We start from the raw sequence: 25540 nt of genomic DNA, 5'->3' as shown, positions 1-25540 counted from the left end.
AGATAAATCATAAAAAAGGAGGAAATTTCAAATAATTTTTAAACTGAAACAACGTAAAAAAGCATATAAACTCATCAACAGCTAATAACAAATCTCTATGTCACAATCCAACATGCAAATCAAGCAGTCAGGACAGTTTATTTTCAATTCAACAATATATAAGGCAAGTTAATTAAATTAAGATAAAAGTTTCAGTTGTACTTTTAAAAAAAAAAAAATACAAAAAAAAATCACAATTTTTATTTATGTCTACTATAAATTCTTAAATTTTTATCTACAAATCTGTACAGATGTAAAAATTTACATTTTAAAACAGCAATAAAAATATTATTTTTTTATCAAATTTAAAATTATTTTTGTAACAATTATTTGCATTTCAGTACTAAAAGTACTATCTCATAAGGACAGGAACACATCTCTTCTGTCTAATTTTTAACCAGGCCATACTGCTGGCTTTTGTTTCATTTAACAATGATCGATTTCTGAAGAAATAACCAGCTGAAGAGATTCCTAATTTCTGTGATAAAAATGCATTAGTTATTTCTAACATATAAACACATGATTTTCTTTTAAAAGTGATTGAACAACTTTGACTGTTCCTAATTTGGTTGCGTATATTTTCCTCAGATGATTCGAGAAACAGTAACGGCTGATATAGACTTTGTTCAATAACTTGGGTATTGGAAGGCAATTCATCAGATGAGTAGAAATTTCCAACAGAAGAGTGAAGAGATGTCTGTAATTTAATTGAGTTATTTTGAAGTACAAAATCTTGTGAATGAAGTCTTTCAGTCTTAAATTTCTGTAAGGCCATCCCTGTGCAATATAATGCTACAGCAGTTGCCACATATCCCAGAGACCATAATACTGTTGTCTGTAAATAAATAAAAATTCTCAATACAGAAGGGGGAAAATTTAACATAGCATTTTGATTTAAAAAAATATAATTATATAATTATATTATATAATTGTTAATTACATAATAGTATTTATTACTACAGTAATACTATTTAATTCTTAAACAGTATTATACTTAATTCTTATTATTATTTATTATAATACTTACACTTAATTAATACTTATTATTATATTTAATTCTTAAATACTATATTATTTAATTCTTAAATAGTATTACTGATCACTGGACAATAATACTGTAATATGATCAATTATATATTATTCACATCACAAAAAAAAAATTACCCATTTAAGAAATTTATTCTATATTCATAAATTTTTAATTATGTACAACAACTAGAATGATTACTATCATAAGAACATTGGAAATCAAGTAAATTTTGATATCTTGCAGTAATAATATACGAGGTACACATTGTTAATAATAGCAACCTTTCTTTAAGTAATTTATTAATTTATAAAAAAAAAAGAAAAAAAAAGAAACCTTCATTTACATTCAAAAAATATCTCTCTGCAATCAGAAATAAGGCAACATATACCTAGCATGTTTTGGATCATCTCATTAAAAATTGGTAAAGATATCTGACAATGAACTACTATTACTCATTACAACCTTCATAAGAATTTATTTCTCGATCATTATTGATCAAATAAGTAACATTGTATGTATGTTTTGTTTTCAGAGGCAGGAAAAGTATCTTAAAAACATAACAAGATTGAATCGGTTCAATAACTTAACATCTGCACTCTACTATCCCCTTTCTTATAATCTTGATAATTTTACCAGATAATCTGCTTAGGTATTTAATAAATAATAAGCTAGTCTCTATTGTGCAGGATTAAAAATTGTTTTGAAGAGTAGTAATTTATCATTCATCACCATTAAAAGATACATTAGTAGTTGACTAAAAATTAAAGTTTAACTACAATTAAAATATATTATGACTAAAGTTATTTCATGCACGAACTTTTTAACATTTTGAGTAAAAGTAGTTGTCAATTGTTAATTTAATTTGAAACAATTTTGATTTTTTTGAAATGCATCTAGAATTGGATCTTAATTTTCTAGTCAATGAACCAATACGTTAACAACATGCAGCTTTGCCACTGAGCAATTATAAGTTATACCAAAAATTTACAGGATATTTTCACGAAATTGAATTGTTATTGCCCTCTAACACTAGAGAGATCATAAATAAATTTCAAAACTTCTTATTTCCTTTATTTGTTCCCCCCCCCCTTATTTATTAATTGATTTATCCTTATAAATTCATAAAGAATGAATAGAAAAAAAAAACTGAACTTGTTAATTATTATTGACAGCATAAATCTGTATACCTAGAAAGGCTAATTGCAATAATTCTAATGGTTGAACAAAAATCATTGTCTATTGTGTTTTTCTATTTTATTCTAAGTTTTCTCCACATTATTGGTCTTTTGATTAGCAGAAATTTGAATAAGACTTAATGGGAAGAGATATAAATGAAGCATGTGAGAAGGGAGAGCATTCTCTTTATTTGAATGTAAAGCATCCTCTTTGTTGTAAAATGTGCATGTCTTGCATAACTCAGTTATTGCATGTCTTCCATAACTCAGAACTTCCACTCTTCATTAAATTGCCGATTGTTCCATTGTACAAGGTAGTAGATCCGACAGGCTAAAATCTCCCAGTCGAATGATGGCATTCGAAAATATTTCATTTTCACTGGTGCACAGTCGGCATTTCATTATTAGCAAACAAGGGAAATAAGAGCTTTTGAAGTTCATTTGTGGTCAAAATGACCTTCTAGTGTTGGTGTGAAATAGCAATTCAATTTTGAGAAAATATCCTCTAATTTTTTGGTGTAACTTATAGTCATAGTTGATTGGTGGCAAAACTACATTTTATTGGAGCACTGTTTCATTGACTAGAAGATAAGGGTCTGATCCTAGTTGCATTTAAAAAATAAATTCAGAAATATTTCATACTAAATTAATAATTGACAAATGCTTTTACTAAAAATATTAAAAATTTTGTGCATAAAATAACTTTACTCAAATTATACTTTAATTATAGTTAAAATTTAATATTTAGTTAATTGCTAATATATCCTTCAATGGTGATAAATAATAAATTACTATTTACAACAAAAATTAAAAATCAATGGGTATTTAAATTCTTTTCTCTAAATCTACAAAAGAATTTTTAATCCTAGAGACTATAGAGAGAAACTAATTATTTACTTAATACACTAGGAAACGGTCCAAACTTAAAGACTGAAAAAAAAAAAAAAAAAGCAGTCAAAAAAAGCATTAAAGTAGAGAGCAGATGTTAAGTTATTGAACTTATTCCACCTTGTTATGTTTTTAAGATTTTTTACACATGTAGTGTAGAGAAGTAACTAATAGATGTCAAGATCCATCTTTTTATCCGAATAATAATGCTAACAAGCATATGCTGTAACATAAATGATGTTTCGCATTTTCAAAATATGCAAATGAATAGCTTTTGTGATATGACGCCATCTATTGATGAATTTTGGCATATTTTCTTTATCTGATAAATGTTACATGCATCATTTGAATCATCTGTAGTTAAAATTTTATCTCATTTGGACAACAGAACACATTCTGGAGTTCACTGTATTGGGAAACTGTATTTCTCCCTTAAACCTGCATATTTGAACACTTAAAGACTAATTTTTAGTGATATGCGAAATTGTTGAAACACTATTTATTCAAAGTGTAAGAGTAATAATTTTAATTTTATTTCAAGGGAATACATTATCTATAAATAATATAAACACACTTTCTGTTTAATTTTTTTTTTTCAAATGACATACATAATTATTCAGATGTTTACTTTTTTTAACATAAAACTTTAATCTAATTTTTTTTTTAATTTAAGAAATTGGGACAGATATATTTATACTTCTAAAATATGAAATGAATACCTTCACAATTTTATCCAAAAACGTTTTGAATAACCTCTGAAATCCAGGATCTTTCATAATAACATTCATATCACTATATGATGACCAGTTCCGGAGTGATGACTGTTTAATAGCAATCCTAAAAACAAAAATCAGTGAGTCCTGAAATCCATACTCATTAAAAATCATACATTGCCATAATGAGCATAAAATCATTTTTTTTTTTTTAATTTAACCATAGATGTTCTTTCAATATAAACCAATATCTATTGCAAAATAATGTCACATTCTGCAATAAAACAATAAATGAGAAAAATAATATTGAAATTGCTAAGTTTTCTTATTTTTACAGTACTGATCTAATTATGATAACAGCAACACTCGGAAGGCAGCAAGAGATTCAAGATAATGTTAGGGGAGAGTTGGGGGGATGATAAATGCATACATGAGACAAGAGGTCATGAAAATTTAAATTACTATAAAATAAATGTTTTGATAAAAGGGGTATGTTTCGAACATTAAAAAATGGATATGATTTTGGTTTCATCTTTAACAGACAAAAACTGATTTTTTAAAAAGTGTGTGTGAAGCAAATGAACTGTTGATAAAATAAAATTAATTCTGAAACAACTATGCAAGTAAAGTCCTGATGCAATCAATACATCAAAGAAATTAAACAATATTTTATTACATCTATTTACTAAATATTTCAGTCGCGAAGCATACTTATAAATCATTATTTAAAACTTAATATCGATTTTTGAAGATATTACCTCTACGACTCTTCATGAAATTAAACTTTAATTCAACAAAACCAAGAAATTTATTTAAAATTTATCCTTCTTTCATCGTAGTTTGTAACCTACTGTAAGTCAATTTTGTGAAGCTTTCAATAAGTTCTCTTTCAGAAGCTTCTGTACTTTAAGTTTGGGAAACTTATCCTAAATCACTTTACGTAATTTTCCAATCAATTTCCTTCCACTCTGCATCACTTCCCATAAGTTCAATTTTCCCACAAGTTGGCGACGTATATATTTTCCATCAGCAAATTTAGTAAAACTCCCTATAAACCCAGTTTGTAAGACTCTCCAGAGACACTTTGTGTAACTTTCTATGCTTCCAGTACTTCTGTATGCATAATTTACCACAAGTCAGCTTTGCATAATTTTCTGTATTTCCAGCCCATGTTCTTTTCTATAAATTGAATTTGTATAACTTTCCATAAGTGAAGACCATATATAGATTTCCATTTCTGCTTCTTTTAATTTTCTATACTCTCAGGCAAAGTAAATTTCTATAATTCAACATTGCACATTTTTCCGAAGAGCAATTTTAAAGCCACCTGTACGATTTTTCTGTAAGCCAACAATGTATATACTTCTCATGAGTCAACTTTTCAAAATTATCCACACTTCCAGTTTGGTTAAAGATCAGTAAGTTATTTTGCATCAACTTAAGATAAGTTCACTTTGGATATTTTTCGAAAAAGGAATGTAAATCTTTTTCAATATGTCTATTTTATGTTCCTTCCATAGTCAATATAGTGCAAATCCACTAGTCACACTTCCACTTTGTCTACATTTTTGTATCTTTAGTACTTTGACTAAAACTTATTAAAATCATTAATACTGGTTTGGCAAACCTTTAGCTGAGAAAAATAGTATTTTAAATCCATTTCTCTGAGATACACGAGATTTTTCAGTACTATGTATTTACTAAATATTTTTTTAATGAACACAACACTGATTATATATAATAATGTCAATAAAATTCATTTTGAACCATTTAACTATTAAATTTTTGGAATACTTAATTGCAATTTCTATTAAGGGAATCCATCATTATTTAAATTTGACTAAAAAAAATCTGAGAGCATTTGAAATGTTTGTGAATCTTAAGTAATCTCTGTAATCAAATTATAGATTTCTTGGTTGAAAAGGTCCATTAAAAACATTATAATTTAAGTACATCAGAAAATAATTCAAGTATATTTAAACCTTTTCCTGTGAAATTAAATAAGCATAAGATGCAGCCACAACTTCTATCAGAAGAAAATAAATAAAATAAGACAAACTCACACTCTTTCAATATCATCTAGCCAGCGTAAGTACTCTGATTTACTAACAAACACTTTCCATTTCTGAAAGGAAAAGAATACAAATTTATTCACAAAACTTTATGAATCAATCTTTTCTAATAAGCTGAAATAAAAAAAAATTGAGGTAACATACAAATCATGACTGAATAAAATCTTTACCACACATAATGATTTCAACATATATATAACATGTGAATAATTCCAACAAACAAGCCACTAAAAATATTCCCTCAAGATGGTTGGTAATAACAAATTTTAAATCTAATTTTGAATCACAAATGTATAAGAAATTTTAAAGACAAATACAAATTAAGTATAAATAATGCATTTTTAAACTGATGAATGAAATTTGTAATTTATTACAAAATTTAACACCTCAAAATGAAAAGAGAAACCAATAAAATGCATTACATTTACAGATAATGTGTTGCATGAGGTACATGCATGGAATAAATATTTGACTATAAAAAAATTAGTTCTATTTTGTTTACTAAGATTATTTTCCATTTTGTTCCAATGAAAATATGATATGCACATCATCCTGACCTGTTTTTCCTCCACTCCCTGGGAGGATTCCTGGGATACAAATTCCTTTTAAAAGACACCAGAAAAATTAAGCCAATTATTCAACCATATAAGAAAACAAATGCCATTACAATAGAAAAATGCAAGTTTGCTTATCTCAAATCAAAACTTAATATATAAGAGTAATTCAATAGCACTTCTTAAAGTTCAATGATTACATGGCATATTAAATAAATATCCAAATGTGAAAGAAGGGCATATAGACCACCTATAAATTTTACAAGAGTAAGTATTTTTAAGCAAATTTCAAGAAGCAATGAAGGCAACACAGGATTGTGATTATTTTTAACATATCTAAATTACTTATATATCGATTTGATAATCTTGATATTTACTTTCATTTAAACTCAGAAAACAAATTTCTTAAAACTCGAATAACAAAATATTTGACATTTTTCAACAAGGGAGAGGTCATTTTTATTCCTGAATTATATCCCTCTAACAAAGGGATGCAAGTCTCTCATACAATCTAAACTGCTTTTACATGATGTGTATCCCCTTAAGAAATTATCTTCTGACGGTTGAAACTTTTCTTATCTGTAGCATAATTCTTATGCACTATCCAAAGATTTTTTGAGAGCCAAACTGACTGAACATCACATGTTGATTAACAACATACAACTCTGCCATTCCTGACAATCAATAATTTTAGTACCAAAAATTATCTGATGAAGAAAAGCAAAGTTTACTCAGCAAACACATTCGAGAAAATAGCTGTTGGAATCAACTGATTTCTAATTGTTTAATAACGTGACAATGCTCTAATATCCTTAAATATGTGCCATGGATTAACGAAAATCTGTTGAAAAAAAGAAATTTCACTGAGCAAAAACTAAACTCAGTGGTATGACAACACATGTGGGCCATAAAGGCCTCCAGTACCCATGTCTGCTATCTTGACCGAGGGCCCTGGGGTGCAAGGGATATCTCCCGATTAGGCTGTCAGAATAACGCACACCCAGTGTTTAGTTTCCAAGCATGCTTGGTCCTCAGTTCATCGACACATTGAAGGGATGAAAGACTGAGTCGATCTTGCCCAGCCCGAGGATCGAACCTCGGACCTGTGCGCTGGGTACGCCACCGGGCTTCTTTTCACTGAGCAAAGAATTCCTAATTATGAGCAAGATCCGCATATTTTCTCATTACAAAATACTATGAATCATTATAAGCATATCAACTCTATCAGACATATTTACATAAGCTATCTTCTTGCATCATTATAATAAGGTTTTGTTTTACTTCAGTTGTCTTATATTTTTACATAGTCGCAAAAAACAGAAACAAGGAAACTTTAAAATACTGCGAAACAAATTAACGGGGGAAAGAAACTTGTTGTTCAGAAATACTAACAAGCATTTATAGACAAGTGTCACAAAAATGGAATAACTTTTCTTCATAATGATTGCACAAATAAATGCATACATATTGCACCTCAAAAGTAACCAAACAAAAATGCATTAAAATAATCACTTTTTGAACAAAATTGTGATGTAAAATGGAAATAATAAGTTATCCACATCAAAATTTCATGAACTGAATCTTACATCTTTAAAAAAAAAACTGCAGTCAAATTAATCTATTTTATTTTTAAAAAAGTAACGAAATTTGTAGAAATTTCTCAAAGGGCCAAAATGTATATCGAAAAAGGCTTTACTTACAATTGCAGACAAAAAGTCGTGCTCAAGACTGTTTAATTCTTTAACATCAAAATTGAGTACTTCAGCCCACATTTGATTAGTGACAATGTCTTCTTCATCTTCAAAGAGAAACTTAGATGCAACTAACTGAAATGCACAGAAACATTTCATGACTATTAATCAAATATAAAAAATTTTAAGAATTAACACTTTAAAAATGCTCTTAACATACCATTGTAACCACAAAGAGTCCAGGTGGAGAAACGTTTTCAAGGTATTCATTATTTTTAATCTGCAGTCGTTCCAAATAAATCATGGCAATTATCATAGCACAGGGGGAAATTCTAGCAGCTCTAAAAAAGGAAAACTAATTTTATAAAAAATTCATGGCCCATTAAACAAAAAATTACAGATTGAAAAACAAATTATCACTTAACAATTATTAATACATTTTCTCAATTTGTGAAAAGAAACAAAATAGCAAACTTTTTTTCTTCCGTGAAAGATTAAGTAATTTTTTTTTTCTTTTCCCAAAAGCATAATTCTAAGTAATTATGCTAATGATAATCAGAACAGATGATATACCAGTAAACAACTGAGATTTCTGCCCTTCCCCACATTAAACTAACCAACTTCTGCTCTTATTACTTAATTGGCCATTTTATTCCTTTGTTTTATCATCTTATGTTATGGAAAGTTAGAGTACAAATAAGGGAGAGCAAGAATACTGCATACACAGGTAGTCAAGAGAAACTACAAAATTTCAAAATTCCCATAGCAACCCCCACCCCCCGTAGCCCATAACCTAAATGTTGAGGATGAAATTATATCTGTTTATTCATTTATAAATACAAAAGAAAAAGATACAATTATGAGTTTGATGTTAAAAAGCACATATACAAAAGATGAAGTTTCCATTACATAATAAAATATTTATCTTCTTCCAATGCTTTTAGCAGAATATATTTCATATGATTAATGATAATGATATTTGTAATGAAAGTATTATTCATTCAAGCCAAACCTTACTATTTTTAAACTTCAAAGCACAAAACGTTTATCATCTTTAGATCCCAAGCATTTAGCATATATTTAAAACATCTTTTAAAAAATGAGCGGAGCAAATTCTTTGGCTTAAAAATACCTAATTGTGCACAGAATTATGTAGTTCATCTTACTCCAAAAGCTTATTGTTCATAGTGAATGTTAATGAATTAAAACTATCCACAGCTTAGAAAGTTCACATTTAAAGCAAAGTTAAAAATTAACTCACTCAGATGTTGCAGCAACATAATCCATGTCCAGTATATCCAATCCATAATTTGGCACTGCTTTTGAAAACAATTCTAAAGCTAATCCTACAAGTGAAAAATGTTTTTTAAAAAATAAATTTAAGTGAATGTAATTCTTTATACTACAAAAGGAATAGCATAAATGTTTAACTGACCAGTCAAGGCTAAAGGAGGATGATCAGGCAAGTCGTCCAAGTCATCAAAACCACCAGCATACAATGTCTTTTGGAGGCGTTTCTTCATGAGTATATGATCCGCAAAAACCTAATATCATTAATTCAGAAATCTTAATATGAAATATTTTAAAAAGTAGAAATATTTGATATAACACTATATTTTAAAAAAAGTGCTAACTAATAAGAAGTAAATTCATAATAATTTACTTATTAAAAATTTTCCCAGGTCTTGCAGATTTAGTCATAAATAAAGAATATGAATAAATATTAAGTATGATTTTAATATAGAATATGGTTTTAAAACAAATTTCAGCAAAAATGCAATTAACCTCTTAAAATTCATTTTAATCAAAAAAAATAAAGATATTTTAGAAAAGACTATAAAGACTAATTGTTTCATAACTAAAAAAAAAAAAAATGAGAGGAATCTATAAAGTCAAAGTAAAATAGAAAAACCGAGATTTTCTAATTTTCACACGAGAAGCAAACTTCATCCCTTTTATGGCACAGTAAAAATGAGGAAAGTGAGAAACAAATATTTACAAATATTATGAATTTTCCTATAAAATAAGAATCAATATAATAACTATTTTTGTACATAGCTGCACAATAAGGAATTGACTCCAAAACAACGCTATAAGATATTGTTTAAGTAAAATATCAGTAAAAAAATATTAACAGATTTTTCCCAAAATGAATACTTGCATTGTTAGAAGTCTGATGTACAACAAATAATAGTTCATTCAATTTTTAAGCAGGTGAATCTTAAAACAACAAAAAGGCATTGGTTTTTAATAATATAACTACTTTCATTTGTAGAATATTTGTAAGCATGCCAATTTAATGTTTTCAATTGATTAAAATGATTTATATTATTTAAGTATTCTATTTTTCAAAGTTGATGTGAATTAATCAAGAATATTTGAAGCTTCCTCTCTCATCCCAATTCTATGCACATGGTTTTTTCCAAATCATTTCTTATGAGTTCATGTTTTAAGTCAGCTAATCTTCTTTTAAAACATATTATCTATGATGAAGACCAAATTTTAAGAACTATTAAAGATCTGAAAGTAAAAAAAAAAAAAAAAAAATCCAAAGACACAGAGTCAAGAAATGCAAAAGAAAAATCGGACGTATCAAATGCTCATAAAAGTCTTCAATTTCAATTTAATGCCTATAGGGGAACTTTAAATGCAAATACTTTTTTTTCATACAAATCTTCAAAATTCATTGGAAGGAGGTCCTACGATTAAAAGGTAACTTTAAAAATCAAAAAGTTGTGAATCTGAATAAAGTAGAATTTAGTTAGAAATTACTTTTTTATTATTATTTTCATCATACATTAAAATTTAAACATAATTTTTTCTTTTCAACTTTTATATATAATAGGGCCTTCAAAAGGTATGGTACAGCATGTTTTTCTAAACTCACCATTAAAAAATGGCAGTAATATTAAAATTTACAATTTATATGCATAAGAGTCACAAACTTTCAGAAAACTCATGCAAAAACAGTAACTATCATTTTTATTTCAAAGAATTGAATACTTATATAGGTGTTGAAGAAAATGCGTAAAAAATCTAACCTTCGTAATTTCGTATGTAAATTTTGTTCAAGACTATTGATCTTCAAATATTATTGGTAGTTTTGTTGACAATATTTAGTAGTCTGACAATGTCTAGAATAATTCGCTTGATCGATTGTTTATGGCAGCGAGTGATCTTTGTCTAGAAGATATGTTTCAATATAACCACGAGTTACAACACCTGTAGAAGTCCGTTATTTTAGCGCTTTCGGCCAAAAGAAGGGAAAATACTACTGTGTCTCAGCTCATGGTAGATCATTTTATGGCACGGATTTCTGCTACTACAACAAGAAAATGCCTTTACAACACAGGCCTGTATAGAAGACACCCAGTTGTGTGTCTCCCCTTGAAGTCAGGACACAGAGCAACCCATTTACATTGGACAAAAGAACATGTCTTCTGGACCAATCTGCCATGGGCTTCTGAACAAGTCCACGTTCACACGGGAGAGTGATTCAGAACATAGCTGATCTGCAAGGAACAACGCACCAGATGCAACCCATCCAATATTGTTGTAAGTTCTAGAGATTGTGGAAGAATGGCTTGGGCAGAGATTCCTCTCAGTGGTCACATTGACCTGCATGTGTTTTATAGAGGAACTTTGAACGATGTGAGATAATCGAGATGAGATCCTTGCTGTATATATCCGCCCATATGCAGCTGCTACTGGTAATGATTTTCTTTTGATGAACGACAAAATATGCCCGCACCAAGCAGTGACCTCCGAGAGACAAGGCCTGCTGGCTCTACCAGTCGCTCCTGCATGAGTCATCGCTGCTAGTCGATCGAGAAGCCGGTTAACAATCGCCACTCTGCACGTTTTCTGCGAGAAGTATTCTGGCGTTTATAAGCCTTCATTTTTTTTTCTATTTTTCTATTTATTTCTTGATACAAGATGGTGTTATATTGAAATGGATGAGATGCAAATGCAAGTTTAGGATACAAATTATTGAAGGTAAGTGTATTTCTTTTATAATCCTCAGTATAAACTTAAAGTGTTATTGAATCTGTTACTGTTAAGTCTATTTGTTCATCACGTTCTGTTTTATTAACAGATTATAATTATGATTTAGTTTTTCAATATTATTTGTTCTCTCAATGATGTAGCGTTGATTAAGAATAAATTTAATGAAATAAGAATAAATACCTGCAATCTATTTATACAAACTCTCTATTTCTTTATGTCAAAAATCGAATCGATTTTTCGACTATGATTTGTTTATCTATGATAGTCCTGTCAGGGTTCTTACTTATTCGATTCTTATTCATAATTTTGGTATAAAAATTCTGTTTAAATAAGCTCTTTATTAAATGTTTTCATCAATTAATCTCAAGCTTATCTTTTATTTACTATTTAGTTACTTACAACTTATAAAGTTGCATCCATTATCTCTTAAGTATTTTTAATCATGACAGTGAATTTTATTTTTAAAGTTACAATGTAGATTAATATCACTATAAATATCTATACACAAAGAAATTTATATTACTTTATTTGAACTTTTATTTTATTTTAATTAAATCATTTATTTTTTGGTAAATAAACTTTACCTTTTCTTTTTTTAAAAAAAAAAAAGAGAGAAATTGCTGCATGCAATTCCAAGAAAAATTTTTACCATTACAAAGAATTTAAGGTTAGCAAAAATTAGCATTGATAATTAATATGTTTTAATATTTTGAAATAGTTTCAATTATTTTTTGGGGGAAAATATTATAATTTGTGTTAGTAACAGTCTTAATTTTTGTAAAAAAATTTAATGTCATTCTGATTTAATTAAAATTTATTTAAAATGCATTAATTTTAGTTCAATCCTAGCTTCACTATTTTGTTAATGTAAAATATAGGCCACTCAGGTTTAATTTTTTAAAAAATAAAGCATGAAAATAACTGATTTTTAGGCAATAGTTTAAAACATTTTTAGAACTTAAAAAAAAAAAAAAATTCCTCTTGATTTGTAAGTTTATAAATATAAAAAGTTATTCTACATGATAGCGGTTTTTTTTTTTTTTTTTTTTCTCTTTCAGGTAACTGAAAGACATTTTAAAGATGGTGAAGTGCTTTACAGAACTACTTTCTACAATGGAAGTACTGGGAAAACATTATCTGCTCCTCTGAGAAGCCCAGGCTGAAAGAAAATGCTGTGCCAAGTATTTTTCCTGGCTGTCCAACATATTTGTCATCATCAACATCCTCAATTCCAGAGTCCTTCAAAAAAAGAGGAACAAGTCCAAATTGACCGTTCCATTATTGAAAACTTAAATTCCAAACAGAACTATGACAGCAAGACTGCATTTACTAATTTTAATGAATTAAAAAAATGTATTAAAGACCATACCTTTTCTTCCTTTTGGACCTATTATTGAAAAGAATGAAAATATGTTATTAATCCACCTGTCTGTTAATGATGGCATTCCTACCATAACATATGCTGTAAGTATTAACAATGATCTATTTTTAAATGCATCATTTATGGGAGAAAGGATTTTGAAACACGAGCAATTCCCATTACCAATTAAAGTTAATAATATAAATTAAATATTTGATATTCTTGATTATTATGAAAAGGATCCCTGTGATAGATTATCAAATTCATTGAATATTAAAATTAATATCACTGAATCTATCATCAAAAATTCAGAAGATGTATTTACTGACAAATGCAAATTTTTCTTTGAATTTTTTCTTGAGTAATTCATATGCTGAAGTGTAAACCAGAACTCCTTTTTTTATATAGTACCTTTAATGAACCTTTTTTATATAGTAATTATTTCATATAGTAATGAACCCTTTTTATATAATACATAAAAATAATTGTTTATTAATCACATTTTAATAGTATTTCTATTTTGTATAAGTATGAGTTCTGAATAATTGTATTTTTTTTTTCTTGCTATTATATAGAAATAAATGTTTACTGATATTTATACTTTGTATATATGTATTCTAAATAATTGTATTTTTTTATATCTTAATATATATAAATTACGTGTCACGTTGTTTGTCCGCGATGGACTCCTAAACTACCTAACCGATTTTAATCAAATTTGCACATCGTGTGCAGTTTGATCTAACTTAAAAGATAGGATAGCTCTTTTTCTGAATTTTTAATTAGAATTTTAATTATTAATTAAAAACTAACTTTCCCACCAAAAAAATCTTTTCATTTTCCCCACCGCCAAATGAGTACGGATTCAGTTTTTTTTCCAACAGTCATGAGGCTAGGCTTAAGATTTTTCGGCTGATTATTTGAAACGATTCTATTTATTTTCTTAATGTTTGACGCATTTAAAATTAAACATTGTTAATTAATCGATCTTTCAGATTCATTCTTAAGTACTTTTGAATTAAAATAAAACAGAATAAAGGAAATTAAAAGTTTCTAATCTGCATAGCGTTACCCCAACTGGCGTAGAAAAACTCACGCATTTGCGTTACCGTAACTGGCGTTGAAAATTCACGCATGCGCATTGTGTTCTGATTGTTGACAGGACAACCATTATCAATGGATGATTTAAATTATTTTTAGTTTAGTTGCATGTTTTTGTAATTAAATTGTATTTATGTTAGTTATATATTTTTTGTATACGCTTATAGTTTTAAGTACATCGTTTTTTAAGTAGTTTTTTTTAACCTGTTTTCAACCGATTATTTTAAACGATTCGTTTTATTTTCTTAGCGTTTCATGCATTTAAAATTAAACATTGTTAATTAATCGTTCTGGTCATGATGAATCTGAGAATATTTTGTTGACAAATTCTTGAAATATTACATAAATTAGGAAAGATATTCTTTAGTGCCCATAAAGTTTAAACTCTCAGTGACTGTTTTCAGTAATCATATTACAAAAAAATACTTTGTTTCAGTAAAAAATATTATTATATTAATTGCAGATTAATCCTTTCCACTTTAATTTATAGTATAAATTCTACGGGAACTAACAGAAAATTAGAGAGATACATATTACGTTATGACTGAAGGGGTTTATAATATTATGAGTGAATTCTGTGACTATCAAAATTTGAAGTTTTAAAATATTTTGATGAAGAAGCTATTAAAGTAGGAATTGCATAAAATATTTAATTATTAAAATTTTAACGAACATTAAGATTGGCGAACCGGCTGGTCGCCAAAGGCGGCTAGTAGCATATAAAAATAATTGTTTATTAATCACATTTTAATAGTATTTCCATTTTGTATATGTACGAGTTCTGAATAATTTTTTTCCCTTGCTATTATGTTGAAATAAATAAATGTTTACTAATATGTGTCTTCATCTGGTTCATATTTTATAATTTCTTAATTCATTCATATTTATTAACTAAAAAATGTTATTTCTTTATACAAGTACAGCTCATAGATTTGCTATATTTTTTTAAACAAACATTTCTAGTAAAAAATTTTAAATCCTATATTTATATAAAGCATTAAAAAATGAATGAATAATCTCATTATGTTACTAATCAAATTTTTTGTTTACAGCAATTTTTATTTCCTACATATAAATCTTTTACTATTAATTAGCTTCCTTTTTTAAAAAATAAAATTCCTGAGAACTAAAAAGTTTTCGTTTCAAAGAAAATTTAATGTAAACATATATTTTACACAAACAGATAATAAGTTGTCAAGAAATTGTGATATTCAATATCGGAAATTCTCAAACCGCGATTGTAATTATTTAAATGTCAATTTTTTTTTAATACAAAGTAATATTTTTTTTAATTAGTATCTATGCAATTATTTAATAATTTAGAGAATTGACGATAACTGTCGAGGAAGCATAACGCTATACATCGCAAGTTACGCGTTATGTTAATCTCCGTCCTTCTCGGAGCATCCGCCTACCCGTGATGACTCATTACAACAGCCAGCAGGCCTTATCTCTCAGAGGTCACGCTCGAGCTCGGTTTATGAGGTTTATTTTCAAGGTCATGCTATGGAGTGAACAGGCGCAAACGTATACTGGCAGATTTTTATATACTTATTACATAGACGTCACACCTATAGCAGGTAAAAATATTTTATAATGTTTTGATAATGGAGTTCAACAGATGGCGCCATTTAAAACAGTGCCATCTGATGAATCTAAAAGCAAAAAACGCTATACTAATTCTTTTAAGATCCCATTTCAATGCTTCCGACTGCATTGTTGAATTGAATTTTCGTAAATTTTGATATATTTTCATTTTTTTTATTTAACTATTTCGTGTGACATTTCGTTGGAATTGAGCTGTTTATTTTACCTAAGCGTTCATTTCTTGCACTGAGCAGAATGGCAAAAGAAAGGATTGCTACATATCTGGCTCTATAACAAAATCACTTCAAACAAAACCGACGATGTAATAAGCACTGAAATACCCGATGCCGACATCGATATGGATTTGCCTGAAGTTGAGACGAAAAAGATGATACATGTACCTTGCGGTACACTGAATCCAATTTCACCATACTTGATAAACGAGAAATGCTCTAAGCTTCTGTCACGCATTAGTATTCAACACAGTTACAGGAAACCATGGATATTCTTTACACAGAAAATCAAAAGAAGATGGCAATAAATTAGCAATCATAGAAATGCTAAACAGTTGTATCGAAGTCGATAATCGCTGGGTTGTTCCATATTCGCCTTTACTATGATGCAAACGAGGAAAGTTGACATTCAAGCATATTCATAGAAACTACGATGGGCAGATTGTACACCGGACATCCCAATTAAGATGAATGCTTCTTCCTTCGCATGCGGTTAATAAATGTGCGTAAAAAGCATGTTTCCATTACTTGAGAATACTCAATGGTTTTACAATGCCAGTTTCCGCAGCCCATGTCTAGCTCTGAATTTACTGGAAAAAGAAATACCGATACTGGGATGTCTGCATTAACGACATGTGCAACAAACCCCATAGAAATAAATTCGTGTATTGTTTGCTATCATACTGATTGCCTGCTCTCCCTCATGTCCAACAAAGTTATGGGAGAAATATAAATAACACACGACTAAAAATATTTTCCGTCGAATCCGCAAGGCAAATTCAAATTTGAACATGGATTTCCCAGCTGAAATCTACAACAAAGCGGTGGTAATGATTTGTGCTTAGAAATCGAGGATAATCAAATGGGAATCCTATTGCGGAATAGATCTGCTACTGCTTTGTACGATGTAAAAATGCGTCGTGAACAAAATTACAACACGGGTGATCTTTTGTCCAAAATGCAATCAAATATTTATAAGCAAATGCTTCAGCAAAAAATCCATTTACGATCAAATAATACAAATTGTCAATAACGGGACTGTAGAAATCTTAAATGCGCCAGATGGAACTGGTAAAGCATTCCTAATTAGACTGGCTTTGGCAACAATTCCATCCTAAAATGATATACCTTATGTCTTGCATCTAGAATATCTACGACATTGCTACCAGAAAGTCAGAAAGAGAAGTTTTCTTCTTAGATGTACCAAGAGGATCTGGCAAAACATTACATTCCAAATTAAGATTGATTCTGGAAGCAATCCCCATTCCAAAAAATATAGTCTTAGCTTTTGGGTCCGAAATATTTGCGACAATGCTACCAGACTGCCAATTGTAAGAACTGCTCATTTCGCTTTGAAATTGCTACTGAACATGCAAACTTCAAGTAGAACATTTCCAAAGCATCAAACAAGGGAAAATATCACAGAAATTCCAACTTATTGTTTGAGATAAATAAACAATGGCGCCTGAAAATTATCTCGAGACTCTCCATCAATCATTGCAAAATCTGCATAGAAACATCAAAACATTTGGGAACGCATTGATAGTGCTTATAACAGATTTTTGGCAAATATTGTCTGTAATTCTTTATTGACACTAGCAGATGAAATAAATGTTTGCCTGAAATACTGTACATTGTGACGACACGTAAAGACACTGTAATTAAATACAAAGATACATGCTCAGCTCAAAATGATTGATTAGATGATTATTCTTAAATCAACTGCTAGATATTGGAAACAGAATGGTGCCGGTTGATCTGATTTCAGAACGAATTTCCTTGTCACATAATTCCTGAATTTTAGTGACATCAAAAGAAGAATTGGTTGAAAAAGTATTTCCCAATATTCAAATCATATACAAGAATCAAAATTGGCTGATTGACATTTATGAACTTAACAATACTATTTAGTTTAACATTCAAATCGAAGCAGTCACATACAAGTCCATCGATACTACTGTGGAAGAAGCAGATGAAACGGTTAATTATCCAACAAAATTTTTGGATTAATTCTATCTGTCAGGAGTGCCATCGCAAGTACTGCAACTGAAAATCGGCGTGCCAACTACGCTAAGAAACATCAATCAACCAAAGCTTTGCATCGGCAGTATATTGCAGCAAAAAAAATTAATGAGCAACGTCGTAGAAGCAACGATCTTGACAAGATCTTTCAATGGCGAAGATGTACTCATTCTTCTCATTCCTATGCTTCCAACAAATAAGCCATTTCAATTTAAAAGGTTGCTATTCCCAATTCGAATGATGTTTGTAATCACCATCAAGAAAGCTCTGGGCTAATCTGTAGAATTTTGAAGTTCAGATCTAGACATGGATTTTTTTCACTTGAGTGTTCTATAGTAGGCAAACCAGCCAATTTCTACATCTATATGAGTGTAGGCAATGGAACTACAAAAAATATTGTATACCTACAAGTATTGCAAAATTAATCATATTTGAAAAAAACTTTCTCTTTTCTTTCTTTTCCATTTTACAAGACTGAGTCACAGCAACGCGTAGCCGTGTACAGGTAGTAACTTAATATATATATAGAGAGAGATTTTTATGAACACACGTACATAATTTAGCAATTTACATTTTTTTGTTCAATATGTGATACATTTGACAAGTCTGTTTTCAATTACACTGAGAGAAATTGAAGTGAGAAAGGAAAGGTATCATCATAGCTGACTACTCCGACTTTCCTGAAGGCGCACAACAAAATCTGAATGGCCTGACACCCTAAAAATATTGGGGGGGAACTGAGGTTGAGTCCCAAGGGCTGTCACCCTTTCCCGTAAAAGGCATGCCCCGACATCGGTAGTGAGCAGCCACCCCAAATTTTTGTACCCATCGGGTAAAGAGAACCAACCACCTTACCGGAAGTTTCTCATCCCCATACCTCAGGAGCCCATTGAGGGGATAGAAAGGAAATGTGCTAAGGTTTTCAATGAATTATTTTTTAATTTCTAAACAAAGCTATTTCTATCATAAAAGAGAATAAATAAAATTATCTTGTTCCAAATTTGAGTTGCAATACTGTTGTAATAAAGTATAATTTAAAATCGTATTTCCTTGAACTAGAAAGAAAACTAGATAGTTCATGTAATAAAAAGGAAATAATGTTAGCAACAATAAGTGACAGAATTCTGATTTACAAAAACTAAAATTTATCTCTAGACTTATTATGAAATGAAAAAGAACAAAAGATTTATAAAATTTATCAATTCTATAATCTAAATATCATTTCATAATTTAAGGCCAAATTAAAATAAATTCAACTGAATACAATTTCTTAAAATACACTTTTATTGGCATACTAAACAACAGCATATTTTTCCCCCTCTCTCTTTTCTTTCTAACTGTAGATCAGAAATTAATTTAATTCAACCTTCCTACCAAACAATACAGAATAATTTAAATGAAGCAATAGATTAACTGATAATTTTCTGAAAATATTAAAATGGTGTGCTGCCAACAAGAGCACATAAGTATATACAATTTAAAACCCTAGCATATCAAGAAATGAATAATAATCAATTATAAAATTTCAACTTTACCAATAGGAAACAAGTTAAATAAAGGTGTTTAAATAATATACCCAGTTGAACATTCAAATCATTAAACAATGATTATAATTTATTGCATTTTAAGAATGGAGTTCAAAACTTTCCTCTGTAAAAATAAATATAATCAAGTCCCCAGTATTTTGCAATTTTTATTAACCATATTTGAAAATGTTTCAAATTTCCAGTATATATTTCAAGAATTAATTTACGGAACAAGAAAAATATAAAAAATTTACAACTATTGGTGTTAATTTTGGATCAATTAAGAGAGCAATATTCAATTCTCAGAAAGGAAATAACCAAAAGAATATGCAGTCCTTCACAAATGTTTAGGGTGGAATCCATTTTTCAGTTCTAAAGTGAATACAACACCCTATCCTAGCAATTTGCCAATTCTGTCATTTTACAGCAATATTAAGCAAACAAATGTCAAGCACTAAGAAAAAAAATATTAATTTTCCATAGCAATAATTTTTATTATAACAATCTTAAAATGATCTCTCTTTTCTTGCTTGCTAGCAGCAGTCTATGCAAACTTTGGCTTCTCTCATACAGCCTATATTAAGTTTTAAGTCTGACATGTTAACACGAACAATAAATATGCACTGTGATCCCAAACCTATCAGTGAAAAATAGGAAGAACAACAACATTCTTAACAAAATAGGAAGAACAATTAACATTCTTAACAACCAGTTAAGAATGTTAATTGATACAATCCTCCTTGTAGAGTATGCAACATCAGACTGGACACCAACAGTACAAAAAAGGATTCAATCTTTAAAGTACGATATCAGAAATTTTAATCCAAATCTTAAACATGGTTCAGCAAGTTACCTTAAAACTGTTTTTAGACACGTAGCTCCCCACACAATTCATGTTACCATTATACGAGATATAAAAGAACACTTCATATACGATTTCATTTGTAAGATTAATGTCCTACTTTAAAGTTATAGGGTTCATTCTGAGACGTATCTCATAATTTTGAACAGCAGTTCTAAAACATAGATAACACTTATGCAAATAACGCCATCTTTACAAAACATGAAAATTTTTGCTTTTTCCAATGACTGATTTAGTGTGTAAAAAAAAAACTGCTTACATCACAAATCCTGAGTTTAATTAGATAAATGCTCTCTTTTGAAGCAATCCATTTGAGGATGGGCTGCAAAATTTTACAATGTGGTCAAATAACAAGCACAACATCCTCATTTGCACTCCCCCCTGTTCTAAATATTTCCTAATGTGATGATAGGGCACTTGATCCTCAACATCCGATTTCATTTGTATCAGACTCGCATACATGTTGCATCTTGAAAAGAATTAGGTTAGGAATCTGAAAACTCTGGTTCCACAGTCAAAATTTTAGTACCAGGTCTTCCATGGCTCTGAATATGATATCGAATCAGTGATTCTCTGATCCTAAGCTCTACCAACAGGCCATTAGGATACCAGAACTTCACTCAGACATTTTAAAAAGCTACTAATATGATTAAGATTATTTAAAGTTGTGGCTCTTGGAAGGCTTAGGTTCAAAAGGTGCTGTTCTTATAGGCAAACTATTTTTAATAATTAAATGAACATAACTTATTGTTTTTTATCCTTAAGTTTTTTAATCTCTTCCAATAAATTCTATTCAGATGTCATCAACTCTATTCTGGCATCTTTAATCAAATTTCAAACCAGTTTGTGTTTTCTGAGGTCCATACTCTTGACCATGTTTATCTGAGAAGTCTTGGAACATATTTTGCAACTATCCCTTATTTTCCTTTCATCTTTTATTAATTTTTATTTTTTTAATTCAAAATCAAATAGATTTCATCATCTAATTTAAGTCAAAGCACTTACTATTCCAATTAATATATGATTTTGTGCAATATCTTCATGATGTTGTTTGATATTCTGAATCCTGGTTAATATCATGATATTGTAATAATGTTGTTAAGCATTCTATGCTAAAAAGCATCAGTTGTGAGATGTCTGCCTCCCTCAATTATGTGACACTTAATTGAGGAAGACAGATAACTAAAAACTCAGTGATAAAAGAGCATGAAAAAATTTCAAAAAGAAAAGGCAATAAATATTTCATATTGAGGTTTTTTTCAATGTTTGGAAAATAGGTTAAAGTGTAGAACTGCCCACTTATTTCACAAGTTTCTTGACAGACATAACCATGCCAACTGTGGTTTCCAGCTAATTAGGAAAGTCTTGAGGATTTTCACATTAAGTTTTTTAATATTTGGCATTTTGAAATGATTTTAAATTTTTAAAATTACTGTTTTTCGAATGCTTTCTAATTTTCTAAATTGTTTCTCAACAACTTCCAGCTTCGTATCTTCTCAGTTTACAATTCCTGGAGGCAAGATACGAGAGCACATATGTCAGCAATTTTCAAAATTGCACCACCAAGTAGGTAATTCTACATTTTCATTAGAAAATCAATAACACTTTTGCTAATCTACATGATAATTGGTCTCTCAAATCGATCTTCTCAAAAATTTCTAAAACACATTTAGCATTGAAGCTCTACATCTTATGTCACAATTATATAAAGAAAACGATAAATCAATTCTAAAAGAACTTTTTAAAATATAGAATTCAAGTAAGAAAATCAAAATATTCTCAAAGAAATAAATGAAACCAAATAATTTTATGATTATAGAGAGTAAAGAATTTTTAAATAACTTTATCATAAAAACAATTTTATTTCAAATCTTTGAAAAGTGTGTAAAATTTTACCGAAATTCAGACAATTAAACAACTATTATAATTCAAAACATTATCTTCTCAAAAACAAAAAACTTCTATTCAAGTAAGTACATACTGGATTATATCATTACCAAAGTTCAATGCAAAACTATATTATTATATTTAATAAATATTAGAAATTATCAATTTAGACGTGTAATCATAATTTGGCAAACAATAATAATGAATCATACGAAAATAATTACTTCTTCCAATCCATCCAAGTCGTACATTTCTTCGAAATTTTCGCAGTCGTCATTAAAGTGTTCATTTGGTGAATCTTTCAGATCTGTGCACAAACAACTTTTAGATAATAAATTTGTGACATTAGATATCGAAGTATAATTATGAGCCCACATGTTTACTATACAGTCAAACTCCAGAATCGCAGGGCCACTCCGATCAACACCTACACACAAGTTCCGGACTACGAAGTCAGCAATGTAATTTGAAAACAAGAAAATTTCCAAAAAGGGAGTAACGATTACGATTAACAATTAAGGACTTTTATCGAAGAAAAAATCGCTATATTTTTGCAACTTCAACAGCAAGTTGGAAAATTGAAAATAATCAACTCAGTTTCATTGCACAGTACATTTTGCTCGTAATCTGTATTCGAAATATACTGCCAGTATTTAGTTGTGCGTATAAACGCACCCTGATGCAAGCCAAAAGCGAGAAAGGTCTTCGAATCCATAGGTTTAATTTTTTCAGAAGTCAAACCTTGAATTTCAAAGAGTATTTTTCAACAATTGATTCAAATTAAATTATTTTTATTTGGAAAAAAAATGTGAGCATTTATTAGAACAATTATGAAATCATTAGAGGTAAAGCCTATAAGTATTAAATAGTAGAGAAAACCAGAGCGATAACGGTTCCTATTGCTTTTACAAATGTAACTTTTGAGTTTTGTTACAACTTTCATTACTTTTTATCACTATTGTTTACATAGTGATAGAATGATCACTATTGCTTACATAGTTTGATTGGCATGTAAGCATTCCCCCTCCCCGGGTTATGAAAGATCTTGACAAAAGATGTGAATTACATATCTAACGGCCAACCATTGCATCCGATAAAATATTTAACTTGAAATTAATAAGGCAGCTTAAACTATCTTAAAATAAAAAATATTTAATATATAATAACATTTCCTATTATTTATTATGATTTTGCCTTATTTGTAATTGTAACCGGGCATTGAAAGACCTGCGGAACGACTCCAGATGCTTTGGAGGCGCAATGATTTTACTGTCTGGTGATTTCCGTCAAACACTGCCAGAGATACATAATCCACGATTTTTTGAATAACAAATAATTTTGCTATTGTTATTTGTAAATATTTGTACCAAATATCTGTTATTTCAATCATATTATTAATTAAAAATTATTACTTAATATTAAATATAAAATTTATTAATTGTAATCAATACTTAATTTACTAAGTAAAGTGTGATTGAATTAATTTATCTATTTCAGCTCACTTCTTAAATTTGATTTTTTTTTCAAAATTATTTATTTAGTTTCTTTATTGGAGTAAGCCATTTTCTGAAAAATTTGAATTAAATATATATATCATTTCTTTAAATTGTTTACTTTAGTTCTATATTTTACCAATAGATGGCGCCAGCAGTAAACGTAATATATGCAAAGTCAAGTCACAAGCAATTAAAAAGGATTTGAATGGAATATCGGAAAGTCAAGGTTATTCTCATGAAGTGGAACGGCGACTTCACACTTTCCAGTGAAGTCACCGCTCCGATAAATTTCAGTGATGTGCAATTCAATGATACAATAATTGCAATAACCGGTCCGTTCACTTTTAAATCCATTCACAGATTTCTGCTTTTCTGTTTCGTTCGAGAGCTTCCATTGGACAGATCATATCGATTGTTACTTTCCAGTGAAGTCACCGCTCCGGTAAATTTCAGTGATATCGTATCGATTGTCACTTTCTATCGTGATCCAAAACCTGTAATCGAAATATCACCAGTAAGATCGTATCAAGGATTTGAATCACAGCCCTCTTTGAAAAGTATTGATCACTGGTATTTGCGACTTTATGATATTGGTTACGTAATAACCGCTCGTAAAATATTCGTCATCCCTACTGCCAGTCGTTCCAAGATCGACTGCTGCCGATGAAATAAATGCTTACCTCAAATCATCAAATCTGTGGCGCTATGTAAAGAAACTTCAACTGACAACAAATATGAGAGTTGCATTGCTGAACGATCCATCTGCTGAAGATTTCTCCAAGGAATTGATGACTATCGGTGATGGTCGTTTTCCTGTCGACAAATCGAACCGATTTCATCCCCTCGGAATTTTTGCAATTTAGTTTTATAGAAAGATGAGCTCATTAACAAAGTGCTACTGAACATCATTGATAACCACAAAAATCACAAATGTTTGAGTGAGCGAGCAATTTTGTGGGCTAAGAACAAAGATGTGGATGACTTAAACTTCTTAATTCAGAATCAAATCGTTGGTACTCTGCATTCATTCAAATCTATTGACTGTGTAACAAACGAAGACGAAGTCACCAACTATCCATCTGAATTTTTAAACTCCTTGGGTGTGCTTTGCTTACCATCGCACAATTTAGAGCTGAAGGTTGGCTCGGTGGTCAGGATGCTTCGAAACCTAAACCAACTGAAACTATGCAATAAAACGCGTTTGGTGATAAAAAAAAAAAAAAAAAAAAAAAAAACTGATGATCAATGTGATTCACGCGACTATACTCAAAGGAAAATTCAAAGATTAGGAAGTCC

The 25540-nt window shown here is 29.4% G+C and overlaps 1 protein-coding gene across 1 annotated transcript; it reads right to left on the bottom strand.

Moving 5' to 3' along the window:
* Nucleotides 1–122: 122 nt before the first annotated feature.
* Nucleotides 123–23222, bottom strand: LOC129959510 (protein CNPPD1-like). Its single transcript, XM_056072376.1, has 8 exons — nucleotides 22973–23222; nucleotides 9598–9706; nucleotides 9424–9508; nucleotides 8383–8503; nucleotides 8172–8297; nucleotides 5909–5970; nucleotides 3852–3969; nucleotides 123–874 (listed from the first exon to the last, which is right to left on the bottom strand). The coding sequence occupies exons 1-8, from the start codon at nucleotides 23123–23125 to the stop codon at nucleotides 392–394; spliced, it is 1257 nt and encodes a 418-aa protein (XP_055928351.1). The 5' UTR covers nucleotides 23126–23222; the 3' UTR covers nucleotides 123–391.
* Nucleotides 23223–25540: the final 2318 nt, after the last annotated feature.

This window comes from Argiope bruennichi, chromosome X1, assembly GCF_947563725.1.
Source record: "Argiope bruennichi chromosome X1, qqArgBrue1.1, whole genome shotgun sequence".
Lineage (NCBI taxonomy): Eukaryota > Metazoa > Arthropoda > Arachnida > Araneae > Araneidae > Argiope > Argiope bruennichi.
Note: the sequence above shows the minus strand (reverse complement) of the source record. Positions and strands in the feature narration are given on the sequence as shown.